This window comes from Pavona decussata, unplaced genomic scaffold (assembly GCF_977016875.1).
Source record: "Pavona decussata unplaced genomic scaffold, jaPavDecu1.1 SCAFFOLD_44, whole genome shotgun sequence".
Taxonomy (NCBI): Eukaryota; Metazoa; Cnidaria; class Anthozoa; order Scleractinia; family Agariciidae; genus Pavona; species Pavona decussata.
In genome coordinates, this window is record NW_028145466.1 from 846,642 (window position 1) to 873,867 (window position 27,226).

The window sequence follows — 27,226 nt, forward strand, 5'->3', positions numbered from 1 at the left end:
CAAGTGTTTTAGTGAAATATTTTAAATATATCACATGAATGGAAAAAACTGCTGCAAATGATTTAGGCCATTTAAACAGAAATATTGTCAAAGATCCATGAAAAAAGCATCGAGAAGAAAAGAACATTCAACACTTGACACTGTTACTAACAACAAATCTTTATTTTTCTAACAGAATTATTGAATGTTGTAACCGTGCAGTCTCTGTCCACTGATGAACAATTCACACAAGATATCAGATATACCCCTGTCTAATAAATGCCATGACATGCTTAAAATATGTAGTACAACTGGTAACACAATCAAATACTGCCAGCACACTAGTCAGTCATCTGTATTATGTTCCTTCAAGTTTGTGCCATAAATATCAACGTTCATCTATTTCATAAAAAAAGATGCTGGTTCTTGCAGAAAATACAGGCCTAAATTTTTTTTTAAATTTACAGAGTTGGAAATCATCTGCAGTAACGTGGTATTTTATCTGTAAAGAAAATCTGCCTGAAGATTCCCAGCTATTTCTGCCTCCCATCTGTCGCCATTGTTAAGAAGTTTTTCTTTGTTGTACAGCAACTCCTGATGTGTCTCAGTGGCAAACTCAAAATTGGGACCCTAAGAAACAAGGACAAGAGGAAACTGATAAGGGAATAATCACCATGTTTTAAAATCAAATGGTTTGAAGAAAGAGTAAAGCACACTGACAAGGAGCCATGCAGAAGACTGAGAAGTACAGATAATTCTCAATAACAATGCAGAGAGATAAAACAAAGGAAATCCCTACCATGAACGAGGTTTGGAAATGCAATCTTAATCATCATAAAATTTGGTGAACTTTTACTTCGAATTTCTCCAAGAATTATTGACAGCTTGAGAAGCTATATCAAACACTCAAAAGTGTGTTTCATCTGATTTCCAAACACCTCAAAGTTACATCGGATGAAACGCTCTTCCTTGTGCTTGATGTGTTACATCATAATCAAAATGGAACAGTATAAAAAGAATTACTTATTTTTTATGATAATATGTTTGAAGCATCAATCATAATAATTATTATTTTTAGATCCAATGTACAGTTCTATGTAACCTAGCCTGTCCTGTAATGTGAAAACCTTCCCATTTATGATCATTACAATGGCAACTAACCTAACCAGAATACCGCAAACAGAAGCAAATGAATGGACAAAAATCTACAGATCAAAACCCACAAACATGACATTTTGTTACCTGAGATGTCCACAATGACAATTTATTGCGAAGGAAAATACAAGTATTTTAATGTTTGTTTTGACTCTTGGCATAGAAAACAAAATCACTACTCTATAGTCCAAGAAAACGGGGCAAAACCACCAAGTGATTACCATGTCTTGACTTAATATTTTCACAGTATATACAAGTGTCAATCAAATACCTCCACTATAGCATCCACAGGGCATGCTTCCTGACAAAAGCCACAGTAAATGCACTTTGTCATGTCAATGTCATAGCGTGTTGTTCGACGGCTCCCATCAGCACGAGGCTCTGCTTCAATGGTAATTGCCTATAAGTTAATGCAGGCAATAAATAAAAATTAATATCCAGGGCTGCTGGAATCAGTTTTAATCTGCTACCCTTCGTTTTGGTCTTGTTTTTTGCACAAATTTGGAATCAAAAATTTATCAGATAACCAACTGCTTTGGTTAGCATTGAAAGCTATTGCAACCCATGCTAATTATTGACTTGTTTATGACAAAATTAATTATGTATGAGGCTAAATGACACTTGGTACTTTATAAATGCAGACTTTTCTCCATTCTGTACAGTAGTAGCAGACTAAGAATATTGCTAACAAGATGCCTATACTGGCATTTACGTGAGATGCATTTATTCCAACTGTATGCTTCGCAGATTTTTAAAACTATCCTTGCTGATGGAATAGTTTGAATCACGACGATCGCCTTGCGTTGTTTCCCTTGTGTTACGCGACTCAGACTTCCACCGGAAATTTCTGAAATTCCATTATGATAACGTAAGCTTCTCAATGACCTCTTTTCAGACTCGCATTCTGGTCTAAGACTGTCAAACAAAGCACGATTCCTTCGCTAGAAACTCACCAATTTCCACCGTTTTAAATGTCGAGTGCTTCTTAGAAGTTATTCTTTCGATTCGCCGCTTCAAAATGGTAAAATTTCCGTTTGAAAACGGCACACTTGAGTCCACAACATGTTAACAATATGGCGCCAAATTTAATCCGGTTTTGATAAATAAATCAAAGGATGCTTTGACGTCACACAGGTAGGGGTGAGTGGGTTCCCTCCCTCGCGATATAAGTGACAAAAAAGGATTTTGATTGGCCTGCTTTTGTTAAAAAAAAAATCAGAATAATACATCCCGGGTAGGAGAGGGGAGAGTTTAATGAATACATTAATGCACAGATTTGTGGCTACGACGAAGGAAAAAAAAAAAGAAATCGACCCGTTTTTAGACACAGTATGCCCCCTCAGGGCATCCCGCGTAATTAAACATCCTTTGAGTGGGTACATTATTGTGAGAATAATCTGAATCCAAGGATGCAACATGTGAAAACCTTAACTGGTTACTGTAAAGTTCCGATAGCAGCGTCCCTCGTTACTTTCGGAATTAGCAGCCATTGGGGCTCATTGCTTTCGGGGAGTCGTTACTTTTGGGGGGACTCGCTACTTTCGGGGGGGGGGGGGGGGTCGCTACTTTCGGGGGCTCACTATTTTTGGGAATTATTGGAAACTACAAAGTTTTGACTTTACTTTCGGGGGTTCATTACTTTCGCAAGGTCGTTACTATCTGAACTTTAGGGTAAAGCTGTGTTTCCAGACAATGCAGGCATGGTAAATGTCCCAAGGGTTTTTTCTTTACCTGGGCAGGACAAATGGCCTCACACAGCTTGCAAGCAATGCATCTCTCCTCTCCAGATGGGTACCTCCTCAAGGCATGTTCCCCTCGGAAACGAGGACTTAATGGTCCTTTCTCAAATGGATAATTGATTGTTGCTGGTTCCTGGAAAAGCTTGCTCAAAGTCATTGCCAAACCTTGGAAGAGAAAGAGCTGACCTATATCAATTGATCAATTGCTTTTGCTCTACGGGGACATTCACAACAAGTATACAACTTGCTAAGTTATTCATCAAAAATATAAAGACACAGTGCCGATTAGTCTCAAAAAATATCCACACTACCCCCACAGAACGTTTTTGTTTTGAACTTCCCTCCAGCCAGGTAATTCCAGTTTAGCTTCATACTTATTTGCTTCTAAAACTTTGGCTTTTAAGACCCCCCTCCCCCTAGGAATTTCCGATGACCTTCCATGGGGAGGGTATGGATTTTTTTCTGGGACTGCACAATTGAATTCACTTTTAAAAAAAATGAAACTTTTTAGTAAATCATAAAATCTTTTTAATTAGTAAACTTACTGACTCACAAAGAAATTATATGCTTTGAATTCTCAAAGTAAAAACTGTATATTTTAACAGACTTTTCCAGGTTTTTCCTGTTATTGTTGGATGACCTTCATGTTATGGGTGAACTTGCCCTTTGCTGGTATAAATATATTATTATTACTCACAACGACAAGCTTGTTACAGGCGTGGAAATCAAAGTAAAAGCTGACTTAAAATGGAATGACAGCCACTTTATCTCAGCCACTCAAACAGCATCACATACTGCATAGCAGTACAATAGGCCTTATCACGGTTTTCGACACCATTTTGACGAGTAGGCAAACATGCTTGAAATAGCAGTGTTTGTATGAAATCCGATGTTAAATAATTTCCATAAAACATCGCTTCTGAAAAATTCATGAATTGGAAACTTTTGGCACTAGGAAAAGGACGTTAAGAAAACAAATTGGAGGGATGTAGCTGTGCCTGGAAGCGTCCAGTCGTGTTTTGAACCTTCCATACATTTATCTGTAAAGCGAACCAGCCGTGAACTGCTACTAAAAATAGTTCGCGGGAAAAAAATGCGGGGAAATGTATGGAAAGTTCAAAACACGACTGGACGCTTTCAGGCACTGCTACATCCCTCCAATTTTTTTCTTAAAACCCTTTTCCTAGAGCCAAAAGTTTCCAATTCATGAATTTTTCAGAAGCGATGTTTTATGAAAGTTATTTGACATCGGATTTCCATACAAACACTGTTATTTTTTAGCCTGTTTGCCTACTCGTCAAAATGGCGTAGAAAACCGTGATAAGGCCTATACAATACAAGAACTTAGGCCTGATTCAGATGGCATACCTTTTGTGCACGTGCACTGTACAAAGTGTACAGCAGCGGTTTGAAAGTACTAGTACAGATGTGTGAATCAACTTTTCAAGTGGATTTGAATATTTGGACAGCACAACCTACTGCATAGACGAGATTGGTGCAAAAAATTATTACTTAAAGCATTGGACAGATAACATATCTGAACTGAGCAACTAAAGGAACGTTATGTAATAGAACACGGGACTGATATTGACCAACGCACCACAAAAACAACTAAGCTTAAATTTGTTTACTACCTCGAATCAGCTCTGTAAGGAAAAGCGTCTGTGCGTTCCGATCTGTGGCACTTTTCATATCCATCGGTACGTCTTGGTTCTCTCCTGATATATATTCTGATAAAATGTAAAAATAAATGACTTGTGTTTCTTTACCTCACGAAATAACAGCTTCAACGTAACATGTTATGTGATCTTTGTACTTACTAAATTTCAACTTGCAGGAGGAAACTGAGAAGGTTCTGACAGCCAGAGAGTTCGGTGCTGTAATCTTCCATGCTAAATAAATATTCAACAACAAAATTTTATAAGCATTCAGCGTAAAAAGAGCTCAAATTGCCAATTATTTTCTCACCGGCACGCCAGAGCTGCGCCATCTTGTCTTGGTCACTGCAAGAGCGCAAAAAGTTATGGGATAGCTCACTATCACCAAGGAGCATTCTGGGAAGCGAAAACAAAGATGGCGGACACATTGAGAGCAGCGTTTACCTCAGTAACAGAGACTGTGTTTCCCAGGTCACGGTCGATACGAAATAATCCAAGACACCACATGATTAGCACAGGTTTGAGGATAATGTCCTATCAGCTGCATGCATATAACCTGTGTATTTCACTTGGGACAAGTGGTTTGAAATGTGTATCTAATGACATGAAGAAATCAATCTTCAGCTACCTTTTAACTTGCTTTTACCTTTCCAGGAAATGAGATAGTTTCCAACCTACCACTGCAGATGTCTCTATATTTTAACGTATACTTTTCTCCAATTTGGTACGCAACCTGTATAGTTATGCTTGTGGCAAAGGTACGTAAGCTTACGTATTAGTAACCTTTAATTTCAATTCTTTTTGGTTGCTGTTTCTAACCAATGCAGTTTTTCATCAATTATTAACTAGTTGGTTAATACTGTATTAACATTTATTCAAACCTTGGTTAGCATGTGAGGAAGCAAAAGTGTTAATTAATGGAAATAGAATGGTCAAGATCTGTCAATAAAAACATGGTTACCATAGAAACATAAGAGGATCTAAAGTACTCTGGGCTTAGCTGGATGCCGTTGGACAGAAAAGCACAGGACAGAGAGCATTAGAGAGAAACCATCAGTGGCCATTGCTTCAGGAGGAGCGATGGACAATATTAGTATTACAGTGATGCCAACTCTCCCGCTTTTGGCGGGAGACTTATGCTTTTTTGCCTCATCTCCCGCTCTCCCACTTTGGTACATAAATCTCCCGCTTTTTACGTCGACTATAAATACTGAATACTTAGTGAAAGATTGAACGCTGATTACGGCGTTTTTGTTTTCGTTGAACCATAAAGAAATGTTGAAATTACGTTAGAACGGTGAAGTCCCCCCCCCCCACTGAGGGCCACAGCCCTCTGAGGCTCTTCGCTGTTGCTGACACGGTTCTGCTGGCTGCCCCTGAAGAATTCTGGACGTCTCCCGATTTTTGAACTCCGTGGGTTGGCATGTATGGTATTATAGAAACATCAAAGATGGTCACATTCGAATTAAAAAAAAAAAATGAGCTTAAATGTGGAAGTTAAAGAAAGATTAATACAAAAGAAGGATGTTAAGTATTCACCATTGATCACTTCATTATTACATTTTAGTACACAAAGCTTGACTCTGTTTACAAGTTCATAACAATTGTCATCTATGTTGCCATGGCAATAGTGGAGATACTCCGACTCTACTTGGGATATGCAGGAAATCTTCAGGAAAAGGTAATTTAACAAATCCTGACCTTGATTATCTTTAACTCTGGTGACATTACTTTGAAGTGAAAGTATAGATTTGTTTTGGTTGACGCTACGCCGTCAGTATTGAAAGAAAAATTCTAAGCTTTCAACTCTGCTATAAAAATCAACCAAAATTATACATTCCTACACAATTAACTATTCCACTTAATGATATAGATTTGTTGTTTTGATTTTGTATTTCACTTCTATGTATGATTATGCCTGAAAAATAAACGCTGTCCCTCCCTATTAAAAAAGCCTTGCTTTGGTGACACAAACTCTAAAGTACTAACTTTGTAAATAATAACCACTCAAAGAGTGCATTTAAGTTGTTTGCAATATGTTGGTTTTGAATTTCTATCAGGTACCTGAGCTTGCTGGGTTCTGGATACTGACACTTGTTCTGCAGCTTCCATTGACCTTGATGTTGTTACTTAATGAAAGCATGTTGATCATGCCGATGGAGAGAGCTGTCAACATCATCATGGCAGTGTTTGTTTTGTTTGAGACAGTCCAGGGTTACAGAGTGATCAAGGCCATGATTGGACAGCAGGTCTCGAAGTTCCATGTGCAGCAGTTTGATGACTTGATCGAGCTGCAAGAAATGCAGGAAGATGGTGTGGAGGAGGTGGGATTTAGGCTGCAATAAAATTGCAAACGTTTGTTGTATAAAGAATTTAAAGTGTATTTATTAAAACAAAAAACATATTACTTACAGTGCTTACCACTAACACGTGACCTATCACCTTCAATTAAATTTTTGGATAAAGTTGTGTTTTGTTGACGTCAAGGAAAGAAAAGCTCTTGAATTCTGCCAAGATTTCAAGGTAACAGAGCCAAGAAATTCACAATTTTACCCACCAAGAGAAAGTAAAGCTTAATTAAAACTGATTTCAGTGCCAATTCAAGCTAAAAGAAAAGGCGTTTTTTGATGAAATTTTAAATTTTACTGCAGGTGATAATTTGCTAACTCTTATGCACTGGGCCCAGGCATCACTGATTTTGAAAATTTTCCTTTGCAGTGATTTAAATTTTTAATTCAAAAAATGTGGTATCCTTTAAAATGATACCCTTTCTTTTATTTAAAATGGCTCAGAAATCAATTTTATAAAAGTTTTACAATCTGTCAGCATTTAAAATAATTTGTCACTTTCTTGGTTTTGTTACCTTGAATTTTGTCAGAATTCAGAAAAATTTCAACAACTTGTCTTTGAGTGATGTCCACCAAAATGCAACTTTATACAACTCTTTTTAAGGCTGGTAGATTGCATGTTACTGGTAGCCACTGTAACTTATTTTCTGTAGTTTGTGATCAACAGTGCAAATCAGAGAAAAAAAAAACGTTATGAATTTATTTATCAGCTGTTTTTCACTGTTTTGCACTGTAGGCGTCAGTAAACTAAACAGTTGACTCAAAGTCTAAACTTAAGAAAAAATTGTACAGTTAATGGCCTTTGTACAGTCATGTAAATTTTAGACACTCTTCACCGATTTGTAAATTTACTCAGAGATACAAGCAATGTAACCTTTTGCAATGAGTTAATATAAGAGTAAACTTGTATTAATTTTGTTTTTCAAACCAGCACGTTTTTCTGCAGACATATTTCTTTGACTGCTGTATATTATTGGAGAAAACATTGTAATTTTACATTAAAGTTCTTGTATGTTAACAACAAAAAGCATTACAGAAATAATTATTATTAATTAAATACATTGTTGTCTAAACTGTATCAGTTCTTATTAGTCTAGAATACAAGACATGTGCAACGCCCGATACAAGGCTTGTATTAACAAGTTCCAGAATGACCTGTATTATGCTGTTTATATTTTGTTGATCCTGGTTTCCTATCCAGTGTAACAGTAACAACCTCATACAATCTGGGAAAAGTTCTTTAACAAGTTCTGATGATGGTGGAAGGTTATCAATGGATGTGATGTGCTTCTTTTTAAATTCAGTCACTCTTTCACCAATTTCAACTTGGAGTTTATTAAATTCATCACCAAGGTACTTGCTGATCGCCGCAAGTATCCTAGATGATCCATTACATCCCTGTGACCTTTGAACTTCAAACTCTTTCAAAATTCTCATTGTAGTCACTGCAAGAGAATCAAATTCAGATTTCTCTTCATTTTTGCACTGTCTCTGTATTTCTTCAACAAGCTCTTTACCCATAGGCGTAACACAAGCATTGTCCCCTTTGCCAATTAAACTTGTAGCAATTCCAGTAACAGTTGAATTATGATTACATGTGTTAGTGCAAGTCTCTATTGTTTGAGTACTCCGGCTTTCTAACAAGGAGCGCTTGTCATTGTCATTAGTATTTGCCGTAGTTGTTTTAGTTGAGCTCCCAAATCTAGAAGTCTTTTGAACGCCCAGTTCAATTTCGTTTTGGAAGAATGGGTCTGAAAATCTTTGCTTCCATACAGGGCAAAGATGTGTTAGACAATCTAGCTGCTCTTCGCGATTGTAGTATTCAAAGCAGACTCGAAAAAGGCCTTGAATGGAGTAGAACCAGACACCCCGAGCGGAACCATGTACTCCTTGTAATCGCACAGAGGTAGGAAAATTAACTTTGACAGCTAAACCCTGCTTGGCAAATTTTGCATGCATTCGGGGCAAGTTTGAAACTGCTATGCAACACCCTGATAAAATGTCGGCTCCCAAAAACAAGGGAATGTTATTTTGTATCATTTGTGCATCCGAATTCTCCTGATTTGGGCAATCCCATTCAAAGAAACGCAGTCTTCTTTGGCCTATTTGAAGTTCTTTCAAATGCATAAAATCCGCCATCTTTGTTTTTGATGACTAACCGCTGAACGTTTCTTGTGATGGCGCAAGTGATCGTCCACGTGACAACGGAACGTGTGATCGGTTGCTAAGGAACCATTGCTTGTTTTCCAGGGCTCCTCGCAACAAGAACTAAAATCAAGTTTACTTCATTCACGGACAGTTTGTGAAAAGTAAGCAAGATGGCTAGATTGGTACAGCCTCCTCCGAAATACACGCCAGAAGAATGGCATGCCTCAAACCATCTTCAGTATTTCAACGCCGAGCGAGAGCGAGCCGCAGCTGAAAGGCTTCGCGACGAAAGTTTCCGCCTTGCTCATGAAACCGAAGTCAGAACAAGGCAGACTCAACTGGACGTCAACAAGAAGCTCGATCAGCGCATAACAGATATAAATTTCTGGAAATCGGAGTTAGATCAAAAACAGGGCGAAACGGAAGATGAGATCGCCATGATGCTTCGGTTCAAAGCGAGACTAGAGCAAGCTTTGGCGGACACAGAACTACCACTAATGATCGCTCAACAATGTCTCGCCAACCGAGAAAGGAGAATGAAGGTCGATCTTGTCCACGACAATGTAGAAATGCAGCTTCTGAAGGTATAATTGTTGTTCTAATAATAACCTGTGTTTGACGGTTCAAACGAACTATACATTCGTAGCTATTCATAGATGATGCTTTTTAATCTAACGGGTTATTTTCCCAAATTTTGTAGGAAGTAGAAGTGATTGAAGGCGTTCAAACTTTATTACAAAGGACTCTTGAACAAGCCACAGAGCAAATAAGGTGAGACTTAAAATAATAAATGCAGATAGTTAAAATTTTGATGTTTTAAAGTTACAGGATTTCATTTTTGTGGATATTATGTGTTCTGGTTGAAAAGAAGATGAAAAAAAATGGGAGCTGGGTGATTAGGCCACCAGTCAATAAAATGGTGGGATGTTTGCTGTAATTCTCATCAGACTACGAAGTTTTTATCACTTGACTCAAACTCAGTTACTTCTGTCTAATAAGATTACCGTAGAACCTACTAAATACAGACACCAAAGGGACCCACAGAATTGTCCATGTTATCTGGATGTCTGTATTAAGTGGGTTCTCACAGTAAACACACATGTCTTGTTGATACAAAGACTGAAACACACAAAATAAAAGCAACAGAACGATGCTTAATGTCTGAGGAAACCTTCTGTTCATTCAAATAGTCTTGCGATCTCTCAGTGCTTCAAACACAACTGACAGGGTAATCATTCAAGATAGTCCATGACTTTGCTCTGCACTGACATTTTCAATTCATGGTTCAGCTAGACTGACTGAATATTTATATTTATTATATCGCTCAGTTAGTACACACAGTGTGATTGGTCAATTTTGCAGGCCATATTTCACTGTACAGCCCACTGAATTTGAACGTTTCTCTTACTGCTTGCCTGATTAACCTCAGAGATATAATAAGTATCTCACTAACCTTGTTTTCTCGGTCTGAGAAAAAAACGGGGATCTGTAACTTACAGTATGGGCCAAGAACTCAGTTAGTAAGAGGTGTATACAGTGCAAACACATAACCAGTTTCAGTAAAGAGAAGTTAACTTTGTATGAGAGCGTTTCATTCGTGTCACCGAAAAGTGTCCATTGTGTATATTAACCGGTGCCTGAATTAAACAGGCAAATGTAAGAGAAAATATTTGAGCTTTTCATCAGGACAAACATTGTAATAAGTGGGTGTCCATAAAGCAGGGTTCCAGTGTATCTTTAATTACTTAACAACAAAAATTATTCACCAGCTGAAGTTAAGATTTCTTTGTTATTTCTATCTGAAAATAGGCTCTTGCGATCAGCCAAGTACTACCTTGACAAAGACAGGAAAGACAAATTCCAGGCTCATACCATTGACAACACCTGCTCATCACTTGACAACACTTCTGCTGGACTGAGATTTGCCAAGGATGTAGTTAAAGTGGAAAAGAAGTAAGACAGCTGTAAAGGGTGAAATAGGACCTTCACTAAGCTATAGTACAAAATGATAATTTCTAAAACTGAACAATGAGAGGGAAGAAATCAACTCAATTCTTGAAAAGAACAACTTGTGATCAACTTGTGTTTTAAGCTTTTAATTAAAAGGGATTTGCGTTCACAAACTGATTTTTTCTCTTGATAATGGAGTCAAGATGACTCCGAAACGTCGAGCCTTAAATCTCTCTGTAATTTTTGAATAACTTGTGTTTTGGAAACAAAAATGCCAGAACTAGAAAAATATCAGCCTAACATTTTTCAAGTTTCAATCCATTCCAACTTACTCTGTCTTTAGCCAGAGGCACTAATCAACAGTTTTGTCACACTGGGGTGATAATTTATAACAAAACTCGACAATTTTTTTTTGTTTCTGTTGACAGACAAACATTTTTGGGTTTTGAAATGACTTCCTATTCTTGCAATTTTTCCCCTTTAATCTTTTTCACATTTTTTAATCAGCTGTAAGTATAACTTATTTGAATTTATTTGCTTTTAGCTCTGTGACTCCTGATGAATGGGAAGATTTCTCCAACAAGAACATTCTGAAGGCAGAGCGTGAGAAAAACTCGGCTATAAACTTACGCAGCATTATAGATGGTATTCTTATGCAGACCTTAAGTGATCTTCAGGCTCAGTGTGAGGCTGTAAACCTTGCATTCCAGAAGCGAATTAAAGAAACTGTTGAAGCAAAGACCAAACTAGAGGAACATTTAGCTCAGGTGAGTCTTGGGACTTGACTGCTACCTCTGGTAGAGGAATGAGAATGTGGAGTGGCCATGGTTGTTGTGCATCCTCGTAGACCCAGTGGCAGTTAGTTGGGTAGAATGGATTATCGTGGGTTAAAGATTATTATGAGAACGGGAGAGCCCCTGGGTAATACTGTAACTCTTACTGAGCTAGTTCCTGAAGCATTTGAATTCCCCACTTTTGATTGGCCAGTTGAGCTGCCTGCTTTGATTTGCTGAAAGAAATGGTGTAAAATGTTGTTCTGGTTCATGGAGTTTATGGACTCAAGAATCAAAACGATGACCAAATGCTCGGATGAAAGGCTTATGCTTGAAACGTCAGCACTTGAATCTCTTAATGGTGGCCAAATTAACTCATATGATTAAACCAAACATTAGCGACTGCGAGCACATTTTTTTGGGACATGTGCCAGATACTCCAAAGTTGAATATTAAATGCAATGACCCAAATCTGGCTGGGTGCAAAACTGCTTCTAGGGGAGGGGAGATACCATTTAACTTTTAGCCAAAAAAAAAAAATGAACCAAGTTGTAACAAATTTACTACTGTTTAGTAGCATTGGTACTTCTTAGGAGTAAAAATGAAACAAAATTCTGGTAACTTTGTAGGTTTCCTACATACAATTTCTGTGAAGCATTTTCATCATTTTCATTTGGGGTGACCTCTGGAATTGGTCTAGACTCATACTTCTTGGAGTGTAAGAGGTAGAGATACTAAATAAACAATGTTCTGTTCGTGTTGGACAGGTAATGGAAGAAATCGCTGCCATGGAACAGAACATTGCAATGCTGAAGAAAGCCATAGCAAATAAAGAGGCTCCTATGAAAGTATCCCAGACAAGACTGGACAACAGAACCTTTAGGCCAAATGTTGAGCTGTGCCGAGACCGCGTGCAGTACCGCCTCATGGAGGAAGTGTGGGAAATCTCCACCAACATCGAGAGGCTTCAGGAGAAACTTGCTGATGCAGAGACGTCACTCAAAGCACTCATCAGGAAACAGTTGTCCTTGGAGGAGGACATCGAGGTGAAGGCCAACAGTTTGTTCATCGACAGAGATCAATGCATGGAGCTGCGCAAACAGATTAATCATGTTCCACATTGAATGATGTGACTAATTTAGAAAATATATTTTGCCTTGAAAAAGTCTGGAAGAGGCCATCCAAATTTATATGCTGTAAATTGTAAGATGAGTTGTTGCTGAAACTCAGGATTTCATTTTTCTCTGCCATTGTTATTTTGTCTTAAAAGCTGTTTAAACTGAAGGAACGTTTGATAACTCTCTTTTTACTGATTTAGTTTTCTCTTTTGATCCCGGGCTGTGGATTGAGTTTCAAAATATTTGTTACAGTCGATTTACCAAATGCAAGATGAATATCTAGTGAAAGCAGACAAGTGATAACTCTGAAGTTGTATCAAAGATTTCTGTGTTGACCAAATTGCTTCTAATATTCATAAAGCCTTTCTTGTAAATACTATTTTACTACATGTAGTTATGTTGAATAAATCAAACATTACAAGCGTATACCGCCATTTGATTTTTAAGTGACACCAAGGGTGTTTGCTATAATCAGCATACAGACTAAAAGAAATATTGCTTTTCTGCGCTGCTCAACTTTGATCCGTTACGTTTCGACTCGGAAGAGGGAAGTACCTCTTATCTAGAGATATTTAACCGACTTTCTGAGTATTTCGTAAATTTAACACCGGAAAAACTTGCTCGTTGTTATACACTGCAAGTTTTCAAGTTCAAGATAAGGTAAAATACAAGTCACTCAGGCTCTTCAAACGTAAGCAGCGCACTTGGCCAGAGGTTAACCCACTTTCTATTGCATGATACTTACCGCCCAGCCCAATTTTTTGAAGGTCCACGGCCAATGAAAACTTAGCGCTTTTCGTGAAGCAACGCCGAATAACGGATGTTAGTATAAATCTACTAGTGTTCTATCACGAATGCCGTTCTCTGATTGGCTACGCTACTCGCTATCTATTCTGTGTTAGTATAAATCTACTAGTGTTCTATCACGAATGCCGTTCTCTGATTGGCTACGCTACTCGCTATCTATTCTGTGATAGATAGTGAGTAGCGATTTTCAACGAAATGGCGGCCACTTCGTCGCGTTTTCGTAGTGTCTGCGACGAGGATATAGATAATTTACTTGCTTAGTTTTGCACGACTAGTAGATTTATACTAAAACAATTAGATTATGAGCTCGAGATTTCTATCGCGTGATAGCTGATTCGGGCTGCGCCCTCATCAGCTATCACGCGATAGAAATCTCGAGCTCATAATCTAGTTGTTAAATAGATAGTGAGTAGCGATTTTCAACAAAATGGCGCCCGCTTCTTTGCGTTTTCGAAGTGTCTGCGATGAGGAAATAGATAATTTACTTGTTTAGTTTTGAACGACTAGTAGATTTATACTAAAACAATTAGATTATTCGCTCTCGATTTCTATGCGTGATAGCTGATTCGGGCTTCGCCCTCATCAACTATCACGCGATAGAAATCTTGAGCTCATAATCTAATTGTTAATTATGGAGAAGGTTCAGAATCATGCAAAAAAGAGAGGAGATGGATAATCGACTACCAAACCTTTTGGGTTTTTTATTGGCAACTTTGGAAATGACTTGAATGGTCCGGTTACAAAAATCCAGCTTGGACGTAAGTACTGAATAATATTTTCGGCCAATAGCTTTCTTGTTCATTTTCCAGTGTTCAATGAAGTGTAGTTTCATTCATCGAATTTTGAATATTTTCCCTTGAAACAGTCTCGTCAAAACGGAGGCGAACTGCTTACTGTATTTTCTGTAATCCCCCGATGGGCTTTCTGCGAAGATTGGTGCGTAATGTTAGTTTTCAAAACTTTTAACATTCGAGATTTTTTATAATCTTTAACTCAGCTGATATTTCAAAATACAAAAAAAAAAAGTTAAATTGATCATCCTCAGGTGGGAAGAGGAGGGTGCTCAGGCATATTATGACGGTGAGGTGCAAATAAGGCGCAGCTGTCTGACGTTAAGTTAGGGGGTTCGTTCTTAGCCTGTTTCAGGCTCCTAGAGAGACGCGCGAAGGAGAGGGCGAGGGGACTTAAACGAGGGGAGCCTCCCCTCGTTTTCGTCCCCTCTCCTTCAGCACTCGAATCTTTTTACGGTGGCCAAATTACCTTGTCAACTCTGTTGATAAACCAAACATCCGTAACGTAAAGTAAGTCCTTTAGGTGAAAACTATGTTTCTGTTTTAATCTCTGTAAACTTAAAACATTTTTTGTATGGAAGAGGAAAAATTTACTCTCGGGTGACAGAGGTAAAGCCAGATACTTTTAGACACCACACCCTAAAAACTACCAACCCAATTTCCTAAAACACCTTGTTAATCAGTTAGTATGGGACGAAAAAGAACCCACACACTTCTCAAAAAGAGTAAGAGTTGCACGATTTTCTTTCATTCGTGTGTCGAGTGGGTAAGAGGGATTGGTGTTGATTGGTACAAGAATCTTTTGTCACTCTTCCGTCGCCGTGGTAAAATTCACTGTGACACAAAAATAGTTACCTAAAACTACTGGGCATCCCATACATTTGCATTCACACGCTAACAATAGGTGCCACCACCCTACCCTCTTCCGGGCCACTGTACGATGTACGACACTGTACGATTCGATGTTCTCCACAGTCCGAAGGCCTGGATCTGGAACGACCCTTTCAAGACACATGCACCCCTTGGGTGCCTGTTTTCGATCCTTGTTAGTCCCAGATCCCTTACTGCGGAACACCTCAAATTTCGTCTTGCGTTGTTTAGGGAACGAGTCAATCCAGCAAGTGAAAGCGGTGGACAAGGTTTAAGGAGTGAAAACGAATGAGAGACAGGAAAACCTTGACTGTAAGCCATTTTACATTATGAAAAAAGTGCCTTAGATTCTGCAAACGTATCGGACATTCTTTTGCATGAACAATTGAGCTGTGAATACATGCCGTTGAAGACGCGTGGACTCCTCTTAACCCCGGCATAGTAAATCGAACGTTCGAAAATCGAACTCAATCGAACTCAATCCGTGGATTGAGTTCGATTGAGTTCGGCAATCGAACGAAATCGAACACCAGACTTTCAGTGAGTTCGATTTCCGAACAAATCGAATTCAATCGAACAAATCGAACTCAATCGAACTAAATCCATCTGATTGTGTTCGATTGAGTTCGGAAAACTTAATTGATTGAGTTCGATTGGCTCTGGTAAACCTACACAAAGCAAGCAAAAAGCAAGCCCATCAAAGCAGGTTTTTCTTGTACTATGTTACAATTTTTCAATAACAGAAACCCCATTTATAAACTGTCCACGGCAGTTAAGAAAACAGAACAGAACAGAACAAAGCTATCATTATTCCCGCGGGCGTATTCCGAAATTGTCGTACCCTTTCCTTTTTTAGCTAACTTACAATTGCTGAATGACAAATCGAAGGGTTACTTTTATGCAAAAATACAAGCAAATTACTAAAAAAATCCGCCATCCTTGACGTCAAAGCGACATTCCTGGTAGCCTTTTTGCTACGCATTTGAAGCTTACAATCCACAGCGCATCTGAATCCATTTCTGCGTAATTTCTTCGTTTACGTAAAACACGTGCGCTACACTCCGGACTGAAGTAACTCGAGCTTCCAAGATGGTAAGGGATTTTCAATGTTTTCCTGTTTTACACAAATAGTGAATTCGTTCGATTTGGTTCGATTGATGTTTTTTCTTTTCGGTGAGTTCGATTTTGTTCGATTGCCGAACTCAATCGAACTCAATCCACGGATTGAGTTCGATTGAGTTCGATTGAGTTCGATTGAAATTTAGTTCGATTGGGTTCGATTTACTATGCCGGGTCTTAACGTGCATAGTGTAAGCGACTAACTAAGTACTCCAGGATGAGGCCGATTTCCATCATAAAGGCTTTGTTTTGGATTCAGTGACTAAATTCAACTTAAGAATGAAAACCTGCACGATATTACGATCAGAAGTCCTTTGATTTTCTTCCGTACAGTTCCGGTTTAGTTCCTTCAGGATCAGACAGAAAAGAAACTAAGATCGGTTTATTTTTTAACCCACTCTGTGTTCAGGAAGGATTGTTCTACCCTATCGTGGATGACACAGATTCCGCAAAGATCTCACACAGAAGCACCGGCACATTTTTAATTGAAGAACCAAGAGCCGTGCAAGGTAAGTTCCAAAGATCAGTTATGTTCGTCATTAGTGGCCATTTTCGATCTCTGAGTAATTTAGATTCGCTTACTGGTGATACATGTATTAAGTCTTTGAAAGTCGCATGAATCGCTTACTTGAGGATTGGGGATGCAGGAATCATACTGACTGAGCATTTGAATTTTATGGATCAATTGTTTTTCATATTACTTCGGTCAACCTAAGGGGTCGGAAAATAATACGGGTCACGGATCATTTTAAGCATTTTAGTTCAGACCAGTCTGACAATATGGACTGGGCATAAAACGGGAATTTCGACCGACTTGGTATAAAGAAGAGCCATATTGGCTTTTAGGTTGGGCAAGTTGAACGATCTGGCCTGATATGTCCGGATAGCACAAAAGTTGTGTTGTGATTTGCGTTGAAGCTAGACAAGTATGAGGTATTAAATTTGCTAATATGTCAATTACATCAGATTATGTTTCTCTGCTTGTACAATTGGCAAAATTCTTTCGGTATTCACTGCTAAATTAGCTCTTCTCTCGATGACAGAATTATCCAACAAAAATGGAAGCCGTTGTGATCTCATTCAATTGAACCCCGGCTTTCGTGTTTGTATGTGATAGAGCAAGGAACTAAGATGTTGCCAAAAAACCAAGTAAAGAATATTGAAACAGTTCACTGCTCGCAATTATGTCAAACTCATTTCCCTTTGAGTTGGACACTTGCATTTGCAAGTTCTGCCAAGCGAACCTAAAGAAGGCAAAAAAATGCTTAAAACAAACAAGTCATTTGGATGGAAACCTAAATAGATAGACTAAAGGAGACTGAGAGTTTATTTAGAGGATTTCCGGGTAAGATGCATGGCGAAATGTCACGCAAGAAGTTGGTAGCCAACATTTTTTGACTACTCGAGCGTAACAATCACTCGCAACCCGCTGATCATACGTTGTCAGATCACGGATAATTGTGTTGCACAGTCCCCTATCCTTTGCAAAGTAATTTTCGTCTGCAAGGACCTTCAAGTTGCAGTTCTTTCATTTTCATCCTCATAGGTGCGCATTATTATTTAAGAACAAAACTTTAGAAGTGATTTGCCATGCCGTAATCGAAATCAAATCTCAACGGATATCTTGTATCAAAACAAAAGGCCAGTTAAGTAAATATAACTTTTTCAAATCGGGTGCGTGGTACATTTCCAGTACAAATACGGATTCCCAAGCTAATCCCAGTCTTTATTTTAGTATTAGCCATATGGTTCCTTACCCGGTCACGTTTTACAAAGAAATGACCCCAATCAGTACGCTAGGGAATACAAATTTGCCATGTTTTCGATGCTACGTTCTCTCGATAAAATGAAACACTAGACCAAGACCTACAAAACAATTGCAGGATTTTAATGAACAGCAATTCAATACACCACAGTTGAGATTATTTGTGTCCTTTATAATTGCATTGATTCATAAAATGTTGAACGCAAGCACGTATTTGCACCGCTTTCTGATGTTTTCAAAAAAAAAAAAAATGAATAACATATCAGGCTCTAGTTCAATTGCAGTCGGTAAAACAAGAAATCTGGATTTGAGCCTACAACGAGAAAAAAAAAAGTGGCGGAAAGCTGAAAGGGCCCTCCATTTCAAGTCTTTAGAATGCAAATAGAGAGCAGAGGAATTCCTTCTGAGTCCATTTCTCAATGAATGTATGATTCCAACTCGAACTGTCTTTTACGCGGCCGGGGAAACCTCCTCAGTTTCTAGAGACTACCATGGCCATCTTTTCGTTGGTGTGGGGACCTATCTCCTGTCTGAACACCATAATATTAACTGTCTCTCTTAGTTAGTTAATTTTACTCTTATTTTTCTTTCTTAGATGTGGACTATTCTTCTTGCTGTGAACATTGTGTTCATTGTGATCATTGTGATCATTGCTGCGATAGTCGGTAAGTTTACATACTCAGATGTTTTTAAAGTCATCCACTCGGTCGTTCCATCAGTCCATAGGTCACTCGATGGGCTGTAAACTTTCAGCAAATCATGATGGGGTACTCCCACGGCTCACTTTTTTGCAGTTCAAAATTTAAAGAAATAGCCTGAAGAACTCCCGACCACCAGGTTGATCGAAAAAGAGGATATTAGGGATTTTGAGAATTTCAATTCCATGAACTGCACAAGCTCTCTCTCGAGATGAAACCGAAGTGCGGCCTTCACTTGGACATGTTTTTTAAATACTGTAATGGAAATCGCTACATTACGGTTAATGTTGTTTTCAATACGGTAAATGCGGTAAAATGTTACCACAAAGTCGAAGAAAAAAGCAGAGAAGGAAAAATAATGAACACATGGTATGCCCCCTGCAGCAGTCGATCCCGGGACATGCAGATTATAAGCCCACGGAGTTGCCACGACACCAACCCAGCCACGCTGTCCAAAGAATGGAAAAACAACGTAAAGGGTCCGTAAAGTGACGCCGTGGATCTATTGATCCATGCACTGATTAGGACGGCCACAGCGGTTTTTTTTTTTTTTTTTGCTACATTAGTGAGCAACTGCTCAAAGAAGCAGATAACTTAAGTCATAATCCGAAATATAATTTCATTCAATTGTTCAATTCACGAGTTCGCTCATAGAGCTCTTTGATTTTAGTTTGTGGCATTCAACCGAAACCTAGTACTCACTGTTCGTATTTGTTTCTACTATTTGTTAGCTGTCCTTGCTGTTTTCTAAGGTTCCATTTAATTTTATTTTCGTTTTCAGTTTTGCATGAAATCGTTGTTGCAGCAGTGTCACGAAAAGTGCCTGAACTGAAAGGTCTTAAATTTTCCTCCAGAGAAACACTGAAAGTTACTCTTCTCGGTAGCGAGTGGGCTTCGTCAGCTGGTGGTTTGTCAACGTTGAACAGAGAGCTTGCGATTCACCTGTCACAGCATCCCAAAGTGGAAGTAAGTTTCTTAGTCCCCGAGGGTGCTTGTAAAGCCGTAGACCAAATGGAGGCGCAGAGTTACGGCATAACTGTTGTTGAGGCAAAGGAACGCCCAGGCTATGAACGTCTTGATTGGTTGAGCTTTCCACCTCAAGATCTCAGAGTAGATGTAGTTGTTGGCCATGGTGTGATACTTGGCCGGCAAGGACAAGTCCTAAGAGATTCTGCCCGAATTCACAATAAAAATTGTAAGTGGCTTCAAATGGTTCATACTGCTCCAGAAGAGCTAAGCAAGTACAAACGCTATTCCGATCCCATTGCAAAAGGCCAAAGTAAACACGAGGTGGAAGTTATTCTCTGTAAACTTGCTGATCTTGTTGTGCCAGTTGGACCCGAACTAAAGGAGGCCTATTCTGCGTATTTACGACGATGTAAGAAAGATCAGGATGTTTTTGCAATTACCCCAGGACTGTTTGATAGGGAATTTGGGGATTTGGAACAGTCCCCAAATGAGAATGGCAAATTCAAAGTGTTGTTATGTGGTCGCGGTGATGACGAGGACTTTGAGCTAAAAGGATACAACATTGCAGCTAAAGCATTTACTAATTACCGGCTGAGGAGGAAACCTTTTCATCTTTTGTTTGTTGGTGCCCACGAAGGAAAACAGGATAAGGTAAGACAAAAGCTTCTCCATTGCGGAATTGCTGAAGAGCAGCTGACTGTTAGACAGTTTGTGAAGAGCAGAGAGCGCTTGAAAGACCTAATGTGTGAAGTTGATCTTGCCATAATGCCATCCAGATCTGAAGGATTTGGGCTAGTTTCCTTGGAAGCCTTGTCTGCCGGTTTACCTATTCTTGTAGGAAGTAAGTCGGGATTTGCTAGAGCAATAGAGAGCATTCCTCATGGCAAGTCGTGTATAGTTGATTTGGATGATCCAGCAGAGTGGGCCAAGGCAATTGAAGCTTCTCGTGCCAACCATACAAAGCGTCTTGAAGAGATCAAAGAACTGAGGGAATCTTATGAAGAGAAGTACAGTTGGAAACAGCAATGCGAGACCCTTGTGGAAAAGATGTGGACAATGGTTTTTGGTATGGGTTTTGTTTAATTTGTTTGTTCTCTTCCATTGCAAATAAAACTTTAAGTAGGGAAGGGGTTTAATGGGATCTGGTAGCAGTCGATTAAGTTCTGTTTGAATGTGTAAAACCACCATCTAGGAGTCTGTCCCTCCGAATAAACTCAAATTATCCGGTTGTTCACGCCCGGCAATCTCGAGGTTTTTAAAGTACAGTGTGCCGGACTTCCACAAATGACATGAACACGTGTTTTCACAGGGTTCTCTGATGACAAAGTAGCAAAAGTGGAACCTCCTGTCAAACGGCTGCCTGTTGTAGAAACATCATCGGGTGCAGCCTGTAGATTACCACTGCAACAACGACCCCTTCTTGATAAAGAAGAGAAAGCTTCTAGAACAAAGGAAGATGTATCGCTCTCAAGTAAGACATTTTCCCAAAATAGCGGTGAACCAAGCTCTTTGTAACTTTCTACTTGTCTCACAAAAATCTTCCCCTGGTGTGTAATTTACCGACAAATAGGCCTTTTAGTCCTAAGAGCACCCAAAACTGAAAATTAAAATCATAATTCAGTTTTGTTAAAAATAACCGTTCTAGAACATAGAAATTAGCATTTCTTTGGCCACGGATGACCAGGATTGAAATGGATTACAACTTCAAAAAATAATAATTAATTGGTCAATGTTTCAAGTTATTACTTCATATTTTGCAGAAATTGCTAAAAAGAAACTGATGATAGTTTGCTCCTCCCAGAGAAAGAGTTCAAGTTTTCTTTCGAAGCAATTTGATGTTAAAGAAATGATACCTTATCAAATATTTGAGCAGTTTTAACCAAAACACAGAGAAATCTCAGTGACAGTACCCATTTAAAGTATTATGTTTTTGATTGTTATTTTGACCAGGAGCAGCAGCCAGCACTGACCCTCCATATAAAAAACCTGATCAAGATCAAGAAACGATATCAGGGTGGACTGCCAAAGGAACAGCAAGTGGTGCTGGTTCTCCATCTCGGCAAACTGAGCCAGCTCAGGGAGCGAGTGAAAGATGGGCTGACAAAAGTTCAAAAATCCAGAAGGTAGAGGATTTCTTCCTGGTTATTTTTTAATGCCTTGATCAAGGAGCTGATAACAAACAATGCCACAGTCATGTGGCACGTTTGTTAGTTGGTTGCATCATGAATTTTTGACACATATCTTAAAACAACATACTAAGCCCAAGAAAGTACTAAGGGTCAGAAGTCGCACTGAGAAAGTAGGATTGTTCTGGAAGCGAGAAACAGAACGGTAATTCCAGGTGAAGTTTGTTCTATTTCCAATATTTGTTTGTAGTTGTGTTGGCGTCATTACCCTTGAAAAGCCTTGCCCTAAAGGGGAGACAGATAATTGAGTTTCAGAATTCTTTACTAAACGTTTTGTGAGAAGATTATTTCAGTGCTTTTTGTTTTGGCATTCCAGATCAAGAAGCACGACACGAGCCCATTGGTCAGAGCTGAAAAGGCCAAGGTCAGTTAATTTACCTATGGCACTCTCACAATTCTTCTTACTTACTCAGTCCTGTTTGCAAGGCAGCCAGCGTTAGACTCATTACCTGAGTGCTAGAGCTACCCTTACAGACGGATCATCCTTTTCCCTTGTAAACACTTCTGGTGGCATAACTCTCCTACCCGTCTACAACTGTTTCTTGATTTAGAAATTGAACTGAAACCTTCATCTGTGGGGTGATATAACTTGAACTTTTAAAAGGGACAAAAAGAAAATAGTTTTTTGACATTGAAATAGTTTTCCTTGACGAATTTTACTTATCGTGTTAACTGAAACTTAGCCTTCAGTTGTTTTTTCCCTACCTGAAAAATTTAGTCAGTTACCTTGGCTATAATTAGCACTGTTCTAGGTGGAAAGACTAAGAGACAAAAATTGAAGGCGCATTCCTTTCAGTCAAGTCTGGTAATTCTTATTCCGGTTCAGACATAACAGAATATACAGAATATCAGTTACTAAAAGAACACAACTCCTTCTATTCTTAATAAATTGTATTCCATTCATTACAAGCAGCTTGTAATCGTAAGGTCAAATCGGACAGTTTTGGAGCTGCAACAGCCAAATTAGGCAACGAATGAGGGCTGTTGAGAACCAATCAGATTAGTAAATTTTGTTATTAAGACAAAAAGTAAAGAAATCGAAACACCCTGTTCGTGATATGATATAGTTTCTGCTTGTTTCTGCATTGTTTTGCTGAGATTGATAGGCCCCGTAATTGCGAGTCCTGGAAGACTGGAAATGTTCAGGGTGAGGGAGGTAAGGGGAAATTATTTTAAGATTTCAGAGTCCTTTTATTTATTTAACATGAATACATGTGTCCTTTTAGGCATCGAGAAGCGCTCTACACAAAGCTTCGATCAATGGACAATGTGACGTTGTGAAAATGCAACTTGATAATGGTGAAGATGTGGACAAAAGAGATCAGGTCTAAATTAGTTTCCATTCAAATAAATCTAGTATAAGACTGTTGCTTTTCTGTGCTGTTCGTAAGGGTCGTGAAGTTGGAGGTGGGGGTGGGGGGTTAACAAATCCCGTTTGCCAGCTCAAATGTTGCTTAAATCTCAGCTTTCAGCTTAAATTTTACCAATGCAGATCCCATTTCCAGTGCGCAGATTTACTGACGAAATCTCATTCCCTGTGCGTCAAATCCCGTTTTCCTAATGAAAAAAAAAAAGAAGAAGAAGAAGAAGAAGAAGAAGAAGAAGAAAAATAAAGGGCAAGTCCCAGTTCACAAGTTACCCCCTCAGCACCCTCGTTAATGGATCAAACCTCTAGGAAAAGCGTTCTTTTGATCTCTAATTTCATTTATATATTACTTTTCTTCCTTTTGTTTTTCAGTTTTCTCTGACGCCCCTTCACCTTGCCTGTTGGTATGGACAGGAATACGTTGTCAGATTGTTGTTAGCTCATGGTGCAGACGTCAACGCTGTAGACAGGGTTAGTTGATTGGATGGAAAGATAACTAAGTTTGCTGGCCCCGAACTGAGCCCAAGAGTCAAGAACCAAACAAATTATTTTGTTAAACATTGACTTCTTATGAGATTAACTCATTCATTAATAGTCCTTATACTCCGAAACTTGACAAAGCTTGGTCTTCGGCAACTGTAGTAGTAGAATGTCCAGTTTATTTTCCAATTATAATTATTGCCTTGGTCAGAATAATTTAACTTAAACCTATACGCGTCTGATTAAGTGTATGTTTTTGACTGTGCATTCTCTGTGTTCTTAGTTTCAACGTACACCACTGCAAAAAGCTGAACGCCAAAATCATCAATCCATTGTGCAGTTGCTTCTTAACAGTGACGCAAATCCAAGCTACCAACAACCGGTATGATAGATGAGTCATTTTCTCTGTGTTTTCTAGACTTCTGTCTGTCGGTAGGAGATAACTGAAACTACTTGTTTGACAAAATAAATAGTGTTCCTACACAGGTAGACCTAAACAAATGAAGTCTGCAGTTCTTACTCCTGATAATTTAGTAATTTTTTGGGTGGGTGCGCTGCGTGCCAACTCTGCTCCATCTTGTTTTGTCGTCGCGTTGGAAAACAACGCGGAATACGTAGACTACTAACAACACTTCTTTAGTTTTAAATTAGGCTTTTGCGAAATCCTGCACCGTTTTCCTTGAAAAAGTTTTGTAGCTATGGTAACATTTGCTGTGCCTCGGTGAATTAACGAAAGTAGGAAAGTTTCTTTTAACCTGTGACGATGGTTTAATTTATCATCCTTGGAAATTTGTTTGCTTGTTTTTAAAATTTGTTTTCATTCAACCATAATCCTTCGATGTTCGGTGTCATTAAATTCTGAATTTTTATTGCAGCCCAGTCTGAAGTCGCTTTCAAGGAACGCTTTTCTCCAAGTGGATAGACGATCAGGTTTTAATCTCCTACAGGCAGCTGTCTTTGAAGGGAACTATAACATCGTTCGCACAGCGTGTGTCCTTCTAGAAAACTTTACAAAAGCGATGAATTTCGAAACAACACGAGAAGACACTAAAGTTTTGCCTGGAAAGAGCGCTGTTGATATTCTCACGAGTTTTGAGAAAAAAACGCCCGGCCATACTGACATCATAAATCTTTCCCAAGAGCATGTGAAGTTAGTCACCACATTAACAGAGCTCCATTGGTGTGCGCGCACTGATGATGGAGAAAAGGCAGTAGAACTCGTTTTGAATGATGGTGTGGATGTTAATATCCCTGCCTTATGCAATCGCACACCTTTGTTAATGACGAGCCCGTCATCTTCAAGTATTGTGGAAACCCTCCTTGATCTTGGAGCGGACGCTAACGCCAAAAGAAGCAATAACAAAAATGTACCTTTGATGGTGGCAGCTTACTGGAACCGCTACATGGCCACAGTTCTACTTTTAGAGCACGGAGCTGATGTTAATGTTCATAATCTTTCTTACAACACGCCCCTACATTTTGCTGCTTTTCAAAATGCTTTCAGCACTTCGAAACTTTTAATTGAAGCAGGGTGCAGCATCAACTCGCGGAACATAGTTGGCAGAACACCACTTCATTATGCAGTCAAAAACAATCATGAAAGCCTTGTCAAATTGTTTCTTGAAAACAACGCGGATATGAATATTCAAGATGACGCAGGTGACACTCCGCTTCATTTGTCTGTTCGTCAAGCAAATTTTCAGGTTTCCCAGCTTTTGATCAAAGCAAGATGCAACGTCAACACACGGAACAAAAGCCATAAAACTCCTCTCTATGTTGCAGTCAAGGGAAAACATCAACAGCTTATTACACTTTTGCTTTCATGGGATGCAGATGTATGTATGCGATACAAGGAAGATCCGAAGGAGAGATTTTTTCTCGTTCGTCGGAAAGAAAGAGGGAGACTTGAATGGCACTGTGTCCTGGTACAAAAACCCTTATTTGGTTTGTTTTTGAAGCGGACGAAGGGGGGATCTTTACACGTAGCAGACTTTGTATCTGTCTTGCAGTCTGGTTGGGGAGAGAATCCCCCAGAAAATATTTTAAATAAAATAGCTGAAAGAGAAACTGCTTTGTTTCAAGGAATATCTGACGAGACTCTCCTTCATGTCGCAAGCAGAAACAACAACACCGATGTAATTGATCTGCTGGTAGAGTTTGGAGTGTGTGGTGTTAACACTACTGATGGAGAAGGTTTTACTCCTCTACACATGGCAGCTATCCATGGCAACATGAAAGTTGTGCGACAGCTTGTTGACCTCAAAGCTGACATCAATCTTGTCACAGCCGATGGAATGGATGCAGGTGACTTGGCTCATTTGAACGAAGAAACAGAGATTGAAGAGTTTCTCGAGTCAAGGATGGGTACAGTGGAAAGCTGGAAAGTGTAAAAAAAAAAAGGGTGAATAAAATGTTACTCGCGCAAACCCCTTTGTAGACGCCAGCAGTTTCGGTCATAAAATGTTGCGCACCTTCCTGGATACCGTAAGCGAAACCTGGGAAAGTACTCCGAAAGATTTAGCACAGAACTGTTTTACACGTACGACGCCAGGGCCGTACCTAGGATTTTTTGTCTGTGGGGGCAAACTCCGCACACCCCTCACAGGGGTTTACTATATGCAGACAGGGTTTCTAGTTGGACATTAATTTTGTTTTCACTCCTACACAGAAAGTTGCCTCTACGACGTTTAGAGAGAAAAAAAACACACCGATACTTTTAGTTTTAAATTGTCATGACTTTTTATGGAGTTAACGTCTCGTTTAGCTTGAAGCAAGAGAGGATCTTGATCCTGTCTTGCTTGAAGCAAATATTGTCTCTCATTTTAAAACACAGTCGATGCACTGCTGTAAACAAAGGGAGAAAATCACTGAGCTTCCACAATTCAAACGCACTATCTACAACGATTACTAGAGAACCAAAAATCCAAATAACCGTGCCAAGAAATACAACTCCTTGTGACAAACACTAGCCGGGCCCGGCATTGCAACAATTACAGAATGAAGCCCATTGCATGATACAAGCAGTGATTAATTTCTGTCCTAATATTGCCAAATCTCAACAAGAAAGGCAGTTAAAACTATCAAGCACTAAAAAGAGCCAAGCCAAACCCAGCTGAAATGTCCTATGTGGCATAAAAACACCGTCGTTGAACACACAGAATAAGAGGTCATATTCAAAACGAAGAGAATTCAAAAGAGGAAACTCAAAAATCATTAGGCGCAAATGACCTGTCGGATGATGAACATATGATGGTTAAATCCAAACCCGCTACAAATACTTGCGAGCAGCGCAGGCTTTTAAAACCAA

The 27,226-nt window shown here is 39.1% G+C and overlaps 5 protein-coding genes across 5 annotated transcripts; 3 read left to right on the top strand and 2 right to left on the bottom strand.

Annotated features, from left to right (window-relative positions):
* Nucleotides 1–138: 138 nt before the first annotated feature.
* On the bottom strand, nucleotides 139–4,904 carry LOC146482735 (NADH-ubiquinone oxidoreductase subunit 8-like). The gene is made up of 6 exons (XM_085106837.1): nucleotides 4,842–4,904; nucleotides 4,694–4,765; nucleotides 4,508–4,603; nucleotides 2,866–3,038; nucleotides 1,406–1,534; nucleotides 139–609 (listed from the first exon to the last, which is right to left on the bottom strand). Exons 1-6 carry the CDS (start codon nucleotides 4,861–4,863, stop codon nucleotides 478–480), a joined length of 624 nt encoding a protein of 207 aa, XP_084962963.1. The 5' UTR covers nucleotides 4,864–4,904; the 3' UTR covers nucleotides 139–477.
* On the top strand, nucleotides 4,854–7,955 carry LOC146482736 (transmembrane protein 17-like). The gene is made up of 4 exons (XM_085106838.1): nucleotides 4,854–5,049; nucleotides 5,186–5,289; nucleotides 6,099–6,212; nucleotides 6,592–7,955. Exons 1-4 carry the CDS (start codon nucleotides 4,947–4,949, stop codon nucleotides 6,874–6,876), a joined length of 606 nt encoding a protein of 201 aa, XP_084962964.1. The 5' UTR covers nucleotides 4,854–4,946; the 3' UTR covers nucleotides 6,877–7,955.
* Nucleotides 7,947–9,018, bottom strand: LOC146482737 (uncharacterized). Its single transcript, XM_085106834.1, has one exon. The coding sequence runs from the start codon at nucleotides 9,016–9,018 to the stop codon at nucleotides 7,948–7,950; it is 1,071 nt and encodes a 356-aa protein (XP_084962960.1). The 3' UTR covers nucleotide 7,947.
* A 171-nt stretch (nucleotides 9,019–9,189) lies between these two features.
* Nucleotides 9,190–13,294, top strand: LOC146482738 (tektin-1-like). The gene is made up of 5 exons (XM_085106831.1): nucleotides 9,190–9,611; nucleotides 9,728–9,798; nucleotides 10,837–10,980; nucleotides 11,522–11,744; nucleotides 12,518–13,294. Exons 1-5 carry the CDS (start codon nucleotides 9,198–9,200, stop codon nucleotides 12,872–12,874), a joined length of 1,209 nt encoding a protein of 402 aa, XP_084962957.1. The 5' UTR covers nucleotides 9,190–9,197; the 3' UTR covers nucleotides 12,875–13,294.
* A 2,329-nt stretch (nucleotides 13,295–15,623) lies between these two features.
* Nucleotides 15,624–26,776, top strand: LOC146482739 (uncharacterized). Its single transcript, XM_085106803.1, has 11 exons — nucleotides 15,624–15,648; nucleotides 16,865–16,964; nucleotides 18,816–18,885; nucleotides 19,700–20,953; nucleotides 21,197–21,358; nucleotides 21,838–22,010; nucleotides 22,390–22,437; nucleotides 23,300–23,398; nucleotides 23,812–23,910; nucleotides 24,203–24,301; nucleotides 24,795–26,776. Exons 3-11 carry the CDS (start codon nucleotides 18,816–18,818, stop codon nucleotides 26,307–26,309), a joined length of 3,519 nt encoding a protein of 1,172 aa, XP_084962929.1. The 5' UTR covers nucleotides 15,624–15,648; nucleotides 16,865–16,964; the 3' UTR covers nucleotides 26,310–26,776.
* Nucleotides 26,777–27,226: the final 450 nt, after the last annotated feature.